Source organism: Apium graveolens, chromosome 3, assembly GCF_009905375.1.
Source record: "Apium graveolens cultivar Ventura chromosome 3, ASM990537v1, whole genome shotgun sequence".
NCBI lineage: Eukaryota > Viridiplantae > Streptophyta > Magnoliopsida > Apiales > Apiaceae > Apium > Apium graveolens.
Genome location: NC_133649.1, coordinates 79,837,162 through 79,856,464, shown reverse-complemented (window position 1 = coordinate 79,856,464; position 19,303 = coordinate 79,837,162). Strand labels below are relative to the sequence as shown.

Genomic DNA, 19,303 nt, shown 5'->3' with positions numbered 1-19,303 from the left:
CACATTTACAGTTAGTTTATCAAAATAACAATTGGAGAATTATAACATATATTTTCAAAAAATTACAACATATACATGTCGTTTGTTTGCCTATCCAAGAAAAAAAAATTCAACAGCAATACCATTATACGTTTATTCATTTTCGACTATACGTGTAGTATGACTTTTCATTTTCAAAATAAATTTTTTTCTCAAAAGGAAAAAAATAATGCGATGAGACATTACTAATTTCTTTGTAAAAAATATATGGATAATGGCCAAAAATATCACATTTTTTGAAATTGGTGACCTTGATACTAAATTTGAGATATGCAGCCAAAACTACGAGGGGAATAGGTTGTTTCAAATTTGATATTTGAAGTACGCTATTTAAGAATGTGTATTTAATCTAATTTTTTATTTTTTAAACTTGAAATACGCTTTATGGGATTAGATATATGAGATACGCTTTCTCAAAACAGTTATACGTCCGAATACTCATTTTCAGAATAGATATTTCAACCTATTTTTTTTTGAAAAATGCATTTTTACACAAGAAAATAAATTTATTTGATATACCAAGTTTGAGAATGGATATACGGTTGATAAAAACGGTTGATAAAAACGGTCAAAATAGATACTACTGTGGCTTAGTAAAAAAAGTGTTTATTTTATTATATTTTTCAATTTTTTTGTGGGGAAATTTATGGATTAAATTAATCTGGTTGGATATCTTAAAATTCTGTTTATGGCATCCGACCGACAAAAAACAGAAAAAAGAATAAATTAAGCAGACACGTAGTGAAGTGGTGTATCAATCATTCCATTACAATTAACAACGGATCGTTCTGTGATGAAGATCTTGTGCTTAGTTGTCACGACAATAACAACAAGGCAATCACGACTCACCTAACCCCCTATATTTTATTTAATAAAAAATAACAGTAAAGACACACGTATATCCTAACGGCGATCGTCTCTCCTGCCCTCTTCTGCAACAATACACACTCATACAGCAGAAGAGCTGAACAACAGCGAGGATGACATCGTCGTCGCCGGTAAAAGGATCGCCGGAGAGCGAAGCAGGCGGTCAGTTTGAGTATTTCGGATGGGTGTATCATTTAGGCGTTAATAAAATTGGTCATGAATTTTGTCGCCTTCGCTTTCTTTACATTCGCGGTAGTCGCCTTTTTATGTACAAGCGAGATCCTCATGAGCATCCCGACATTGTATAGTCCCCCTTTCCCCTTCCTGCCTTTTATGTATTCAATTTCATTTTTATTGTTGAATGGCGTAGTTAATTGTAATTAGTTGCTTGTCATTGCTTTCCGCGTAAATGTTTGGAGTTGAGATTTGAGAGTAATTACCGAAAATGCTGTCTATGAAATTAAAATTTTAATTTAGCAAACAATTGTTCACGTTAATAGTGAAATAACACGGTTAGTACATAAACGGATATTCACATTTTAGTCCCGACAGTAAAATAACTAGGTTAATTAATAAACTGTTATTCACATTATAGTCCAAACTTTATGTTTAGGGAGTTTGATAGATGATAGATGTGTATTAGGACGAGATTATTAAGATAATGTTTTTTTTGACATATTTGTTCGCAGAAACCAATTAGGAGAGGTGCTATTGGGCACACGCTAATGGTGGAGGAATCAGGGCGTCGGAAAGTTAATGAGAGTGTAAGTACATTGTTGGTGATATAATATGCATCTTACTTGTTCACTGGATTTTTAACTTGCAGTAGTTATTGTTATTATTTAGTTATTATTGAAATACATAAGGAAAACGATTTTAATTAGCATCAGTCTTATTCTTCTTTTAAGAATTATAGGTTGCAACCTTTTCTCTGCCTTTAATTCAATATATTTCCCCCAGGATTTTTATGTTCTAAGGTTATACAACCGGTTGGATGAGACGAAGAAGGGAGAAGTAAGTATTTTTAGCTCTATCACCTGTTTGCTTATGTTTAAAAAAATTTCAAAAAACCGATCAGGTGCATATTTAAGATAGGAGGATATTTTGTAAGGAAATTAGTAATTTATGTGGATATGTAGGTACATAGAAGATATCTTTTTAATCTAAACTAATTGTTTCTCCTGTACTATCCATACTATCCCATTTAGTTTATAGGTTCCTCTTGAATTATTGTCTATATGTCCAATGGTAGTGCTAAAACCATTGCTATATAATTAAATAATAAATATTTATTGATGTTAATATAGAACTTTTGCTCCAAAATATTGTTTTAGAATGACACCGAATATATATAAATATTGATATATTTCAACCACTTAATCTTTAAATACACAATAATGTATGTCAGTATTACTTTAATTATTCATTTCCCTCCATTTTTCCATTGGCATGTTTATATGGAAAATGTTGAATCTTTACATGCTTAGCACCGGTATAGAACTTTACTATTTTGAATTCATGTTGAGCATTGCATTGGAGTAATTTTTTTTTAATATGGATGCTATGTTATAGATATATAGTATCACTTTTAGCACTTCCAGCGGACATGCTCTTTTGGAATTTAATGATTAGGAAAGCTTTATCCGATTTGCAATTATTATTAATTTACAATATGTTTGTACTGATTTAATGTGTAAACTTATACTAGCTTAGATCCCGTTCAATGCACGAGTTTCTTTATATAACTTAAAATTCTATATATTTTTTATTTTACATATTAATTTTTTTAAAAATATATTAGGCCCATGATCTAGGATAATGATTAATCAAAGTCCAAGCAGTGACCGGCCAGTTACCAAAATTTTTAATATTTCAGTTTTATTGATATAGTATAGATTTGGCAGTTTTAGTGTTGCGTAAACAAAATTGAAATATTGCAGGTGTAATAAAAAAAAATTAGTTGCTATTGTTTTGTTACCTGTCTTTTGTGTCTGCATTTGCTGTTATGTATTTCCAGTTTGGTGTGTGTATTTTTTTCTTTAATTTGTGCTTTTAATTTTTGATATTTTTTTCCTATTTCAAATGACTTTTCCCCTTAGTTTTAGGTGCTTGTGGTTTCATTTGATATGTATTGGTTTTAGTTTATAGTTTGGTTTTGCTTTTTTGTTGTGTTTTGGTTGTTAGCTATTGGTCCTTTGTTTCGTGGTTCTGTTTTAGTTTTGTTCGGATGGGTGTTTCTTTTGTGGTTTCAGTTAATTATTGTCATTGTTGCTGATTGGGTTTTGGTTTGGTTGTCAGATGTTGAAGTTCCTATTTGGTCTTTCCAGTTTTCTATACATGCCTCAAAACTTTGTTAGTTCTAAAGCTTATTGTTTTCTTAACATAAAAACAGGCTTAACTTTATAGAATAGACTTGCTTTACATTGATGCTGTAGACAATCAAATGTTAAGGATACACGGAAAGCAGAAATATGATTTTCAAAATTTTTCAAGTACCTTGTGAGAATTTAGTTTATCAGGCGATCTTGTAACAATGAAACTAAAGTAAGCTATGTAACTGTTAAAACAAGTGTACACTAGTAGCAAACTAGAAATCGGCAATTTCAAGTATAGAGTAGATTTATTTTTTTATTTTTTTTATCTGGAACTTTGCTTTCAAGCTTTACTTTGTCTATAGGTAGCCAATTTTTTTTTTATCTACTTTGTTTTATAATAGAAATCTGAAGTACGACTTTATGAATTGAACAACATCTCATGGTTCATTATGTATAATTCTGGAAGATTGCTTGTGCTACTGCTGGAGAAGCTCGAAAATGGATGGAAGCATTTGATCATGCGAAGCAACAGGTACAATAACATTTTTCGAGGTTCTCTTTTCAAGAACTATATATATTTATATATTTATTAACTTTAAACAATGTCATAATAGTTAGCCAGTTTACACATTTGATTGCCAACATTAGGCTCTTATGTTTGCGTTACTATCCTGTATTGTTTGTTCTTATATCTTACCTGCCCATGGGAAGACAAGCTACCTTTAACTAGGACGAGGAGCCTCTTTTCCTCGTGTATAGCTCCCTGGAATGAACTTATTACTTGCATTACTTGCATTTCCTTTAATAGTATAATTGTTTTTAAATTGTTTAATGAAAAGTTTTTTGTTAAATCATTTACTTCATTCCTTCTGATAGAGACCAGGTTCAGATTCAATGCCTGAAATCTATTTTATATAATTGATGACTATGTTGAGCATTAGTTATGCTTAAGTTACGAGACAAATATATCTTACTCTACTCACATGTTCTATTAATGGAACTTTATTATCTTCTCTTTTTTACACATACACGTGTATTTTTATGTGTATATAACAAGGTGCATATATGTTTTTCATCTTTTATTTAATAGTTTAATGGTTCATCTTTTTGAAATTTATCTTAATTTTCAACAGGCAGAGTATGAGCTGACCAGAGGTCGTAGTACCAGAAACAAACTGAACAAGGAAACGGAGTATGCTAAAAATTCAATTAATAAATTCTCGAAGTTTACATAAATGATTTGATGTTTATTAATATTGCATTTATTGACAGTTATTTTTTTTAATGACAATGTAAATTTATTGAGTACAAATGTTAGTTTCCTCAATACTCCATAATAGAATACATTGGATCATATTTTATGTTCAAAACAGTATTTCTGAGCACTTGTGTTAATATTCTTTGGTTAATGCAGGATTGATCTTGATGGGCATCGGCGAAGAGTAAGGCATTATGCACATGGTCTTAAAAAGCTAATAAGAATAGGGCAAGGTTAGTAAACATGATCTTGCTTTCACCTATATTTCATGTTGCCGTCAACTATGGTCGACTGGATTGTCTTATTTATGTATCAATAAATCTAATTTGTTAACTAAAGGCAGAAACCTATAAGATATCAGGTACCATCTGTCTGTGGCAAGGCCTCATAATTACCATGTTGTATTTGTGGCATCAGCAAAATAAAGATTCTTACCACAAGATATTATTCAAAACGAACCAAGGAGGCTAGTGTGTCTTAGGATATATAAAATACAAACTATCTTGTATCAAAGTGAATTTCTGCATATTAGATACACTAGATGTAACTGTAAAAAATGAAAAAGTTTATGCCAAACAGAATTTCAAATAGCCAAAATGTAGAAAATATTAAAAATTCCCACAAAAGCGGAATGTCAACATAATCTTTTTGCTTGGGGTAAAACTAATTTACTGTGATTTGCTGCTCCAGCTCACTCCAGACAAGTGGCACATTTTTTGGGTCATGACTTTGTATTAATTTTTGTTCATTGAACTTCTTACTGGACCATGCAAGTTTGTTGGAATTCTATTTTAAGATGGCATAGAGTTACAGGAACATATCATTGTATCCCATTTTTATCATTTTTTAAATTTAGTTAATACTTTTTAGGCTAAAGATTCGAGACAAAACAATTATATGCGACCTAAAGTTCAAAACCTTGTTTCTTTTAAAAGAGATCTTAAAATCAGCTGCACTGACATAGTGCTAGTTCCCCCTCTATAGTGACAAGCTGACAACACATTACACAATGATAAATAATATTAGTCAGCGTAGGTATCTTTCTCTGTCTATACAGTCACAGCCTTTCCAGAATTTCTACCATACCTATTATGATTATGTTGTCGATTCGTTGCCATCATCATCATCATCATCATCATCATCATCATCATTGTCATTATCTTTACTTTTCCGGAAGTTATACCTTTTTGTCCTCACTACTTGCATTTTTACTATATGCCACGACGACCAATTTTTTTTTTTTAAAAAAAAAAAAATAGATGCTACCGCTGCTTTCTGGAGAAGTTACACACACACACAAAATATTTGTTAACAGGAATATGATATGTTGAAGTATACATAAATTATGTAACTTGAGCTGATCCTGATTCTAAATTCTTAAGGCGGTGTTCCAGATGTGATTCATTTAAAATGTTTATGTAGGTCCGGAGACTCTTTTGCGCCAATCCTCACTGAATGTCAACATACAAACTGCAGGGAACTTGGAAGGAGATGCTGGAGATGTGGTTGAAGGACATGAGTGGAAGTGTGTCCGTACAGTAAATGGTTTTACTTTCTTCTTTTACCTTGTTATAATTAAATAATTATGTGATGTTTTTCCCTTCACTGGGTAGTATCATTATGACCAACACCTCTTCCTTGGATAGAGCAACTCCAGTGGGACACTATAACACCAATGTTGTGTAATCTTTTGCACCAGTTTGGTGTAAAGTCTTTTCTGATAGTAGGTATGCCATGCTATAAGATTGCTGTAGTTGCACTGAAATTTGGTGTAGAAGATACACTGAAATCTACATTGTAGTCTTGGCAACTAGGCGCAATGTCATTTCCGAAATATATAATTTTTCTTTTAAATGAATTAACTTCACTCGATAAAAAATTCATATGTTTAAAGTACATTAGAAATTTTATTTCAAAAGCAAGTAAATTGTTGCTTCTAGGATTAAATTTCTATTTATATTATTTTTGAAAATATATATTACAATACTTTGTTTTATCTTATATTGAATACGCTACTATAGTCATCAAACGTATGATAATTGTTGTTGTAAAAATTACAAAAAATGTTTATTTTATATTTAGGACAGAGTGAATGTTCTCATTAGTGTAGAATATACTGTAAATGGGTTAGAGTTGATTTGGGGATAATGTAATTTTTGCATAAAAATAGTGTAGAAGTTGCAACGTTTTGGTGTCATGGGTGTTGGAGATGGTTTTAAGCACACGGGTAACCAGCTATACCAACAAAGGTACTCAAATGTTTGTATTTTGGTACTAATCAATCTTGAACAAGGATAGCTACTTTTGTATCTTCTGAAAATATGATGAATACCGTTTGTATGTTGGTGCCTATCTTAAATCTATGAGTTAATAATTTACAATAAACAAAATAAAAATTTGGACCTGAGTTTGTGGCGTGGTGTGGAGTATTTGTAAGACAGACACCCCTTGTAAAGCTGTTAAAAACTAGGAAACCGTATATTATGTACTATGTAGTTACAATCTATAGAATGTTATAATGGTATTATTTTTAGGCAAGTATGAGGTAGCTGGTTCAGTAAGACATTTTAATTAACATGTTGGCTCTTAATCTTACAAGAAGATATCTAGTTGACACTTATTTAGATCTTAGGAAGTAGCACTGGCATGCTTATCGATTGTGTTTGGACATGATTAGTTTGACAGTCAACTAAAAGAAGGTCATTGCTTATGTGTATATGTCGGGTGGCTAATACTTACACTAGCCATTCTAAATGGTGCATACAAGTGACAATGTATTTTCCCATTGTTTAAGAATTCGTTAGGCTCGGATTTTGGCCGTCATAATTTAACAACTCCCCTATCTTTTGGATTGCAGGAGTTCGAGTATTTGAGGATGTTGCTGGATTCAAGGTATCGTTTAACGAAGTATTACATTATATTTGAGTTCGCTAGCAAAGAGCAACTTTTGAACAATATACATGCCATTCCTTGCTCAACTTTACCCATTCTTGTAAAATCTATAACATTGAGTGTAACTACTTTAAAATTTGACATGGAAGTAAAAAATCTGTATCAACGATTCATCATTTCACCATTTATATCTGTGTCAAAAAGTAAGTTCCACCATCTGTTTATTGTCATATGAGAAGGATCATTAGATGTATCTATCCAGGTAGGGAATGATGTTATGCAGAAAGAAAGTTCAGCAGCTTTCGAACTGAGAGCTACCTATTATCCTATTCGTACAACTAAGTTTAACAAGATAATACAGGACTTAGCTGAGATTTACCCGGTGTGAGATGTCACATTGTTCTAGGAACTTTCTGTTTGCAGTTGTAATATTAAACCCTTCGCCTGCTGTCTTAGATTTTTATCCATATATGTGATACACAGACACAAACATTTCTATAGCACCATTTCCCTTTATTGCCTTTTAATTAATGTAAATAAACTTTAATTAGCTTCTTTGCAAATGCTATAGGATGGTAAAGTAGTTCTTGTCAAAGCTGTTGGCGTTGTTGATGCAAGTGCGGATACTGTTTTTGAAGTGATTTTTAACATTGATCGACAATGGAGATATGAGTATGTTGCTAATTTTTTTTCTTTTTGCACATACCTATGTTATGCTAATTTCAATAACCTAATTTATAACCTTTGTAGGTGGGATGTATTGACAGAGGACTTGGAGTTGATTGATACTCTGGATGGACACTATGATATTGTTTATGGCACACTTGATGCTGCTTACCAGACGAGGTAGACCTGCTTAAGATGCCTAATAGCATGTACTTTGTGCTCCCCAGTCCTCATTTATTCATTAAAATTTTATGTTTCCTTTTTAGTTAAAATCAGTATCAAAACAATTTGCATGCCACCTTCATATTTATCTCTTTCCTGTTATATGTTGCAGTGGTGAAGTCAAAGTCTAAGAACCATCACTTTGAAACTGAGACAAACACTCGTTGATGTACTAATGATGTTTTAATTCTTGAAGCTCAAATTTTAGGGTATTTGGTTTGGCAGAATTAATGCTAACAAGGGGATTTAAGCAGCACTCAGTTGTGTCTGTATGATTTAAAGTAGCAACTGAACTAAATAAATTCCCTTTACCCGTTCATTTTATTCGAAATGGAGATTTTTGTTTGTTGGAGGCATACTCGTATTGCACATGTAAAAGAATCTTTTCAGCATCCTCCTACCTAGCACTTCTATTGTAGCAACTTTGCAATCTGTGTTTAAATGGAATATTATTTATGCATCGCGAAGTAATTAGAAAAACCAGGAGCTAATGCCTGATAATTTAGATTAATAATTTTACTTATCAAGCGGGAAAAAACACTACAAACCAGAGTAATATTCTGAAGTTCAAAATAAAATATGTAATTTGGCTAAGATCAAATAGAACTCATTTTTAGTCATAAGACTCTGGAAATTAGTCCCAAATCGCCTAATTCCTCCAATCCAACTCGACCCGATCAATTATTAAGGTTCAATTATCTAGGATGTTTATTTGAGGATAAATACATGTTAGTGATGACTTAAAAATAATTAATATAGGTTCTGAAAAATTATAGTGGTAGAGAACATAATAAAGAACATATGTTTGACAATATAGTAGAGAACATAGTAAGGAACATACTAACATCACAAAACATGCTAATAATTAAATAGTTCCCCGAGTTCCCCATCTTTGGGTGCTAATAATTAGATAGTTCCCCAAGTTCTCCATGTATATGAGTTCTCCTTAGAACCTTACCCAATTTAATCTATTACCAAAGTCAAATAGTCATTTCTGAAATATGGAATATTTCTTTTCTCGCTCATGGTTTTGTTTAGTGCACATATATATCTGTAATTTAGCGTTTCCATAACCTTATTTTTTCAGCATTTGTAATAGGTGGTCATCCAAGAGTGATTTTGTCTTCTCTAGACAATGGTTTCGTGGGCAAGATGGAACTTATAGTAAGCAACTCTAGACTCTCATATCACCTGCCCTGTGTGTGAAATGTTATTGTCTACTTCTATAAACTTTTGGTGAATGGGCTGTCAAGTGCTGATTCATGATAATGCTGGCTCAGGATTTTGTATGTCATGCTAAACAACGTTATCAAATATCAAGAGTTCTAGCAAACTGTCAAAAGAGCAATTTGGTCCATAACAAGTGCACTCAAAATTTTCTGATTATTGGTCAACAGAGTTGCGTCTCTGTACATACTTCATTTGACATGTATCAAATTGGGTTGAACTGTACCTTTTTTAGATGTCAGACATGTGATTTTGACCCACTTAGAGCATCTCCAACGGTATTAGCTAAAATGGCTGGCTAAATAAAATAATATAACGATTATGTAAAATTTGCCGAACCTGTAAGGTGTTGCTCTCCAATGGGGCTAGCTATAATATTAAATTTATGTTTACAGATTTGTTACTGCTCTTAAGAGATTCGACAAATTTAGCCAATATGAAATGGTTGGCTATAATTTTAGCTAAGGGTTTTGTATGGTTGGAGTTTCAAAATTTATACAAATTATCTATAATACCTGCCACCTAGGATTTTTTTTTGCTAAGGAATTCTCACATTGGAGAGCTCTTACCACTGTTTGTCTCAGAATTCCTATGTATCCCATGTTTTGCTGAGGTGGCAAATGTATTGGGTAGCAAAAGGCAGTTTCCAAGTTTTGTTTCTGAAAACAACCACAAGCTTGCTACTTGCATGTGAATATTAATTTCTTCCTCCACAAAATTGAGACCTTTATCCATAATCCAGTGCAGCTCACAGTTTTAGTGTCCTCCTTATTAGGTTTAATCTAATCTAACAATTAATTCCTCATCAGTGTCAATGTGTCATGCAATTCGGTCACACCAGACTTGGTCTCATCCAGTAAAATTTGATGTGGGCTTATTTACCGTAATTTTGTGAGTTTGGTGCTGCCCTGCCAAGGTACTTGTCTTACGTGGCGCAAAAAGAAGGGGAGGGGGGAGTGTGTATTCTTTATATATCTTGCAATGCAATAGCTGAGCATTTTGCATCATTTTGCATAATGATTGTGCTGACATTTAACATTGTAAAGTTCTTTAATATATAAATGTCTCAGATTAAACATGCTGCCTATTCTTCTATGGCTGATGAAAACTTTGCATTTGTTGATGCAGCAATATTGCAGTTTCCTGCTATGCATAAGAAGCGTCCCAAAAAAGCGGGTTATCGGCGTATAAAAATTAACCGTAAGAAACAGTTTATGCTAGTCTGTTTTATATCTCTACAGTAAGTTTTTTATATTTAGTGGAGATACTGTTATTGACAAACTTCTTGCCACTGAAATATGTCTCAACTTTAAAGCTTTTATAAGGATACTCATGACATAGTCATGCTTAATGTTTCATACGCTAATTCATGATGTCAAATACTTTTAAACTCTAATTTTGTTTGAATTATAAAAGATTTATCAAATATAAATACATATATTATGCTATTGCCAACTATGATGAAGGTTGTAGATTCTCAAATTAAAATTTCAAGTTGGTATCGAAGAAAGAAGATACATATTTTTTACTTTTTTTGGCGCAGTCAGTTGTATACATCACAGATTAAATTGCATGCCCGACCAAAAATTAAATAGCGAAATTCTACAATTGTTAGTTGTGTTTCTTGTACAGTATTGGTGCTACAAATTTTAACTTTTCTACATTATTTTATGTAGCTTCTACCTGGGAGATGAGAATTTTAAATACAACAGCAGGCAATTCCAAATGTCTTGTAACACATATGTTGGAGGTACATTCTAAAGTCTGGCGTGGGTGGAAGAAGAATCAAAGATCAAAGTTTGAAAAAACTGTTCCATATGCATTGTTGAGCCAAGTTGCAGGTTGGTGAAGCACGATTAGTCTTTACACTTTCTATTTCTTTTTTCCCTTTATTTCTTGAAAATAGAGGGACATGTTTCCTAACTATTTTAGTTTATATATCTGTTATTTAATAAACATAAACTATTGCAGCATAAACTACCCGTAGGCAGAAGCAGTGGCGGCGCAGAAAACTTTTTTAGGGGGGCCAAATTTACCATACAATTTAAAAATTAAAAGATAATTTAAAATTTTAATTGTAAAACAAAAAATAAGAAATTTAACTTATATCACTTGTTTATCAACAATTAGATTTATTAGAATAATGATTAAAAGGTTTCCAAATTTAAGAATATGTTAAAGTATATGAAACCAAAAGAAAAATAACTAAGAGAGAATTAAGAAAAAACCCAAAAAATAAAAATAAAGTAAAGATCAGGGTGAAAAAGAGTAAAATGGTTCTTGATGGGAATTGAACCCTGACAAATTGCATACTAGACTACTGATATTCAGAATTTCAGGGGGGCCAAGGACCCCTCTGCCCCCCCCCCCCCGGATCCGCCTCTGGGCAGAAGTATATGTAATATCTTTCTAGAAAGGTAATAAATACAGATTAAGACATATTTGTTAGTCCAAAAGAAAATATAAGCAGCCAGAAAAGGAAATACAATGTCAAAATAAAAATCTTTGAAGACCAAAGAAATTATTATAAATATTTGAGAGTAAGAATATTTTTTTGGCAAACCCAGAAGCAAATTTTGCAATCTGAATATATGTCTACTAACAAGGTGTTGGGAAAGATGACACCTTCACAAATGTGGAAGAACATGAGTGAAGAATTTAGACGAATTTGGACTTATTGGTATTGGCGTTCATGTTTCGTCTGGCCGGAGAGTCAGGGACCCTCACATGTTGGGAATGCTGGAAATGGTGTTTCAGCTATCCAAAGGCATGTATGCTCGTCTGACCCTCTGTACCCTCTATTCTTATATCAAGTGACAATTTGAGACTTAAATTGTAAGTATGATGAACAGGCGAAAGCCTGTACTTAAAGAGGAGGAAAATGTTCCGCATAATGCTGAGTAAATCAGATGTACGTAGGTATTGCAGCTTGTAAGTGAGAAGGGTGTAGTTTTAGCAGAAGTGCAGCCCTGTCTTTTCTTCAGAATTCCTTTGGTACATTTATGGGTGAAAGTAGCTAAAATATTACCAAAGTATTAACCTAAAGAGCACATCATATTAATTATATTAAAATAAAGTTGTTATACAATCTGATTGTTTTTCTAGTGTCCTTATACGCGCTATTATGTATCATTCAGGTCTGAAGGCATACATTGGAGCAAACCCCGCATTCAGCAATGAATCATCCAGTATGTTACTCTGCTCGAAAAATTCTGATTACTCTGCATCAGATGGTGAATTCGTGGATGCAGCAGAAGCTACAGATGAATTCTATGATGCTTTATCTTCTGATTCATCGTCGTCCGACGAGGATAGCGATAAAGAAGTAGAATGTGATAAGAAGGTATCTGCACTTCTAGCTTTTTATTCCATTGAGATAGCAAGCATGTTAATTTAGACTGTTTGCATTAGTAAATTTGCTGCTACCCAATGCATATCATTTTTTCGAGAATAGTAGATAGAAGCCTGTAAATGAATTAGAAGACAAAATATTAAGTTTACTAACCCGACATATAGTATTGCAAGTCTAATTCTGTACTCGAACATTTCATGTTCATGAAATCAGATGCATCTGCCTTTGTAACAACCTAATGAGTGATTGGAATTGTTATTCTGTTGTTATCCTTTTCCTCCCACTTTTTTAACAGTAATCTATTTGGATCTCAAACTTGGTCGACGTATGAGTCTAAAACATTTCATAATACCAATTTTTATTTCCTGGGAGGTAATTTGTTATTGCTATTCATGTTTTGAATTTTCTCTGCATATTCTATCAGGTGAGAAAAATGAGGCTGAAGAATGTGTCTTGGGCTATTGCAGGCTTCTCAAGGAAGCGAACTGCAGGTACCTGATCCTTAAGTGTCACCACTTGAGAACTATTATCACTACCAGATATATCTTATTACAACTGGCTTGCTTTTTATTCTTTTCTCCCTAAACTTATCTGACTGACTGTTCCGCTTTTTATTTGTGTAGATCCATTTGCCAGTAAGGAACTTGATACAAGCGTGGATCCTATTGCTTTAGATCCTACACAATACCAAGGCTCAATGCGTCAGGGGAAGGATGGGGCTGATGGTGATTGCTGGACATCTCCGGATGGTGCTGGCTTTAAGATCAGAGGGAAGACGTACTTAAAAGATAATACTAAGGTTGATCTATATACCACACAATTACACTACTCAATGTTTATCATCTGTACTAAATTATTAATACAGTAATCAAAGCAAGACCTAGCAGTTCTGCCAAAAATTTTGAAAATGATTGTTATAACTGACGAAGAGCATCTATATATATGTGTATGTATATTTATTAGTTTCCCAAGAACAAATTAGCACCTGGTATTTAAGCTGTGGAGAGTCTAGATTTTTGTACATAATAAATTTTCTTTTGTATTTGTCGAGTAAATTCTTTTTTGGTGATCGTGTGTCATTTTATTATGATTCTTACTCATGTATGCGAGTTTATACTTCCCGATACCACTTGACTTCATTTAAGTATGTGCACTCTTTCCAGATTGCAGGAGGAGAACCTCTTCTTAAACTTATAGCCGTCGACTGGTTCAAGGATGATGGCTGCATCAATAACATTGCATTACATCCCAGTTGTCTTGTTCAGGTAATTTAAATGCATACATCTATAATTTATCTGTTTCAAGTGAAGCAATCATGGGAAAATTTAATACGTTAAGGACGAATGAATGTACAGGTGAAATTAGCTTTGCCTATGTAGTTCACTTATTTTAATAATAATTAATTCCACATACTGCAATATCTTGCACTGTCCTTTGATTTTGATACTGGGTGAACATGGATTGAGTAATTTGGTTTGATGACCTATTAACATGATCAACTTTCACATATTTTTTGGTTATGAACACGAAGGACTGTTTTAATATTATTTTTCTTAGATTCAGACTTGCTTTGCCTTCAACCTGAACAATCCATCTAAAGACCATTACATCTAATTCTAACAGGGACTTGCAAGCAATTACCTGTGAACTGTTTCAACGGGACTAGAGTAATTCAAGAATATTTGTTGCAAGCTGATTAATACTTTTATAAGCATTATTTCCTTTCTGTATTATTTTCATCTTGGTTGCAAAGAAAGTGAGCCAATTGAAATGCAGAAATAATATTTTATATGAGATAGTTTTGGAGACTAATTGTCAAATTTGTAACACGCATTTATCTTGAGATATCTTCTTAAATAGTAATATCAGAAGCTAAACTTGTTTGACATAAACTACTTTTTTCCTCCTTATTCTTAAATTAAGTATTCCAGACTTTTGGGTGAGAAAAGCTAGCAAAATATTTCCAGGCCCTTGAATTTGCTATTAAGTACTTAAATTGCATTCTGCATCTCCTGAACTTTCTTTTTGTTCCAGTATTTTCTATTTTCATAATTTTCCAAAGAGACTTCAGTACGCTAACGTGGTCGACATTATTATATTCCTCAATATTATTTTGTACAGATGGAGCATCTTATGTCTTTTGACATTGCTTTGATATCCAACTTTTTTCATAAGTTGGCTTTCTTTGTATCTTATACTACTTTTCCCATATGCAGTCCGAAGCTGGCAGAAAACTTCCATTTGTTCTTGTTGTTAACCTGCAGGTATGTGGTCATTTATTAGTCTCCTGTCATTCATTTGAGATGTTTAACATGCTCTCTGACTCATTTAATATATTTTACGATATTGTACTTTTCTCTTAAATAATGCTCGATTTTGTTATTAGTAGGGGCAAGGTGCACGAGATAGACCTTAGTTCACAGCAGACACATGTATTTATTGTGAAAGTCTTAGTTTGTAACATATTATTGGGGAGCCAGAGTTATGTCTGAATTATCTAGTTAATTTTGGCTTGCATTTCTCTGATGTTATGTCATGTATACAGTTGAACCTCGATTAAGTAATAATTGATAAAGTAATGACCTCGCTAAAATAATATTTTTCTCTAGTCCCAACATAATGGACAAATTATATTTTTACTCCCGATAAAGTAATACACTCACTAAAGTAACATTTTTACTTGGTCCCAACCATATTACTTTAAAGAGATTTAACTGTATCTGAGCTTCTATGGAATGACATTAATAATAGTTGGGGAATTTTAATGTCAATATATATATGTTAACTGTTTTTCCTCGATAAAACTGGAAGGACCAGAATGATTTATTAGTTAGCAGCCAGTTCGATTGGCATTTTCTGTGAAAGTCTATACAAGCGTGAACTACTATGGAGGAAAGTAAAATTTGAGGTTTTTATTCCGTTATTATGTTGCTGTTAACTTTTCAGTACGAAAGAAGATAGTTACAGTTTTGCTTGTTTCAGGTTCCTGCTAAACCAAACTACAGTCTGGTACTCTACTTTGCTGCCAACAGGCCTATAAATGGAAGTTCATTGCTAGGTCAATTTGTGGACGGGACTGACTTGTTTCGTGATTCAAGATTCAAACTCATTCCAAGTATAAAAGAGGTAGGATGAGCATTTTAAACCACGACTGATCTTTTACACATATGATCAATTGGACTTGCAAAACACAGAAAGGTTTAACTTGGGATCAATTTCTGTAATAATTTATGAAATCACGATGAAAGTATCATACTTCTTGACCAAAGAACAATGAACAATAAAATAAATTTCTTATCTCCTTATGCTATTTAAACATATTACATTAGTCTGCCATTATATTACTAGTTTTGAGGATTACCAGTTTTGTTTGTTTCTCTGCTCAAGTATTATGTATTCTGTTGTGCTAATTGTGTATTTTATTGACAGGGATATTGGATGGTCAAGCGTGCAGTTGGAACGAAAGCTTGTCTGTTGGGGAAAGCGGTAACATGCAAATACCTTAGACAGGACAACTTTTTGGAGGTAATAAGCAGAAGTATCGTTATTCCTTGTGCTAGACATGTTCTGATCTTTGATTGCTAGGCATGGTAAATTATGCATAGACACTACTTACCTAGAATATAAAATTTTATAATTACATGACATTTAGTATACACCTGGTTGTTACATACATGTCAAGCACCATAAAATGGGCTTCATTATCTGGAATGTGGTGAAATTCAGTATCACACTCTAGTCGAGATCATCCTTTAGCTATATATAGTATATATTTGGAACTTATAAAATTTGAAAAGCGAAGGGATAGGGAAGTGTTACTACTTACTAGGTATATACATAGATAAATAACTAACATATTTAGTTTCCAGCTACCTATTGAATTTTTAGTATTACAAGAGGGGATCTGGTTTACCAGGTTCTGTTGGGGAAAGAAAATAATCAGTGTGTTATTTTTTAAGCTTTTCTCTTGACCTTGTCCTGGACACTGAAGTACATTGGTTATAAAGTTACTTGCTTGCTCATTTTTATGTGGTGAACTGATATTATGTTGTATAAGGTTGCATATATTGCTGCATTACTATTCAAATCGATTGCAACACTATGTAAATTTATTGTATGCTCTATAGTTATATTTCTATCATGATTATGCTAGGTTAAAAAGAGCTTTAAGTATTTACTGTTCTCCTTGGCTAATTAGTCCTGACATTTATATGATTAAATTCATATCTAGTTGATAGTGTTTCTGCAAAAGGTAAATGGGCTACCAGCACTAAGATGTTTGCAAGTAATTGTCTCTTTATTTATATTTGTAATACTGACATCACATGTGCAGATTGATGTTGATATTGGCTCATCATCCGTTGCAAGGAGCATCATTGGTCTGGTGCTCGGATATGTAACAAGTATCGTAGTGGATCTTGCAATACTGATAGAGGTCAACATCTTGTTTTCTCGTGCTTTTTTATTTCTATTGCAAATTTGCAGTTGTTGTCTATGTGCTCATCAATGCACATCATGTGCTCTCACCTTGATATGGACGTGCTCATTTTGTTATTTTTGCTGACTTGGGAAATTTGGTGCCTGTTGTAGGATAGGTAGATGATTATAACAGATTGTTTTTGCTTGCTCAGATTGTGATACCTATATGGAATTATTTTAATGTTCCTCGTATGAAGATTGAGCAAGCAGGTTGAGAGTGCTTGCTGATGTATGTAGATATAATATTAATAGTAGGTTGGATATAACGTGGTCATAAATGAGATATAGAAACAGGTTAGGATGTGGAGGGTGTTCATTTATAGAAAAAGTTTCTCAGGGAGAATAAGGGTGTGAAATTTGAAATTTTACGATGCAAGTAAGACTAGAATATTAATTTTGAGATTAAACTGAGGCATGACCAGGTAAGATTGAACAATGACCAAGAGTTGTAGGGAAAAAGGTAATATTAGTTAAGTAGATAATGAGCCGGCAAGATTTAAGAATAGGGTATTGTTAGCTAAGTAATCGAGAAGCTGACATGGTTATGTATTAACATGGCTGTTAACATGGCTGTTAAGCAAGAGGTTTTCTGCGAGGAAAAAGGATTGGTAGGCAACAGAATCAAGTAAAATGTAAAATTTGAAGTTCTATAGAAGAGCAAGAAAGAGCATAATATTGATGTTATGCTATTCCTTTATTTTATTTTTTTGAATGCACGAGTGATAAATGTATGCTTCATGCGGAGTAGAAGGAGAAATTTGTCATTAGATAGATCCATATTACGATGGATTGGTTTTCTGTTTCTAGGTAGGAATTTGCTCATCGTTGAAATTTTACACTACTGACGCCCTTGAACTGAACTTGCGGTAGACGTTAAGATAATGTGAAAGCATGTCTCAGACTGCATAATTAGTTGCTTATTTTTACATGAAGACAGTCAGATCGCCTTGTCCTATAGTTTCTCCTTTTTGTGTTTTTTCATGTTGTGCCTCTACTTCTCTTAAATTAAACATTTGTTCAGCAGCTCATCATGCACACTTTACTCATATATTGCCTGCCTTTTTCCCGCCTGATTTACTACTGTTACAGGGAAGAGAAGAGAATGAACTTCCAGAATACCTTCTTGGCACTGTGAGGCTAAACCGTGTGAAACCCGACTCTGCTGTGCCGTTCGGCATATAGATTTTAGTAGATAAAACAATATTCAGTACAGCTCCAGTCCAACAAAAGTTCCATTGCGGATTTGCAACTATAATACCGATGAGAAACTATAGATTCAGATGTGAAAATTAGTTACATGTAGACTCCAGTATTAGTAATTCTTACAAGTTTAGCAAAGTGAGAAGTTTGTACTTTTACAATTTTATTAATACATATTATAAAAGGTAGAGAATTTCACTGGAAAATTATGTGATGTTAATTGTGCTGAAGAGAATTTCACTGGAAAGTGAGAAGTATAAAAATGTTATTTTATTGTTAACTAAATTTATAAAAAAATTAATATAAAAGATATGTTTTAGTCATCATATATTTTATTTATATGTAGTAATGTTTATTTTTTTCCATTTATTTTTAAGTATGTTATTACATTTTCAATCAATCTTAATAATTATATATATTTTTTTATAAATTTTATTTTAAAATATTGAAATAAATATAAAAATGTTCTACTATAAGTATTAAATATATTTTATTAAATATTATAATTTTATTTTCACTAATATATATTTGAATTTAATAAAAAATTTGAATATAGCTAATGATTATAACGAGTACCACTAAAATAAAAGTGTTTTCCAACCATGTTCACCCGTTACGTAAAAAGTCTAGGCGGCAGTATGATTTAGATATTAGTTAAAAAATATATCACTTCAACCATTAGACCTGTCAGCAATAATTTTAATATCCTTCATCCCGTCTTCTTCTATACCCTCTAACCATTAGCTAAAATATTCACGGTGCCTTATTTAAAACTTAACATACTCT

At 32.6% G+C, this 19,303-nt stretch overlaps 1 protein-coding gene across 3 annotated transcripts; it reads left to right on the top strand.

Moving 5' to 3' along the window:
• Positions 1 to 767: 767 nt before the first annotated feature.
• On the top strand, positions 768 to 18,701 carry LOC141712489 (protein ENHANCED DISEASE RESISTANCE 2-like). 3 transcript variants are annotated; one of them, XM_074515459.1, is made up of 22 exons: positions 768 to 1,208; positions 1,596 to 1,670; positions 1,867 to 1,920; positions 3,688 to 3,753; positions 4,355 to 4,413; positions 4,636 to 4,712; positions 5,902 to 6,024; positions 7,337 to 7,371; positions 7,943 to 8,043; positions 8,122 to 8,217; positions 9,359 to 9,423; positions 10,615 to 10,686; positions 11,163 to 11,327; positions 12,624 to 12,829; positions 13,263 to 13,329; positions 13,462 to 13,637; positions 14,002 to 14,103; positions 15,055 to 15,102; positions 15,821 to 15,964; positions 16,268 to 16,363; positions 17,172 to 17,273; positions 18,407 to 18,701. In XM_074515459.1, exons 1-22 carry the CDS (start codon positions 1,020 to 1,022, stop codon positions 18,497 to 18,499), a joined length of 2,211 nt encoding a protein of 736 aa, XP_074371560.1. In that variant the 5' UTR covers positions 768 to 1,019; the 3' UTR covers positions 18,500 to 18,701. The 3 variants fall into 3 exon arrangements, with proteins under 3 accessions (XP_074371560.1, XP_074371561.1, XP_074371559.1); XM_074515458.1 differs by having other exon boundaries at positions 769 to 1,208; positions 9,347 to 9,423; XM_074515460.1 differs by lacking the exon at positions 1,867 to 1,920 and having other exon boundaries at positions 9,347 to 9,423.
• Positions 18,702 to 19,303: the final 602 nt, after the last annotated feature.

Excerpts from the sequence above, each read along its gene's own strand:
- LOC141712489 (XM_074515458.1), top strand. The coding sequence starts at position 1,020 with ATGACATCGTCGTCGCCGGTAAAAGGATCGCCGGAGAGCGAAGCAGGC. Across the intron at positions 1,671-1,866 it reads GTCGGAAAGTTAATGAGAGT|GATTTTTATGTTCTAAGGTT; the intron begins GTAAGTACATTG and ends TATTTCCCCCAG. Across the intron at positions 15,965-16,267 it reads TCATTCCAAGTATAAAAGAG|GGATATTGGATGGTCAAGCG; the intron begins GTAGGATGAGCA and ends TTTTATTGACAG.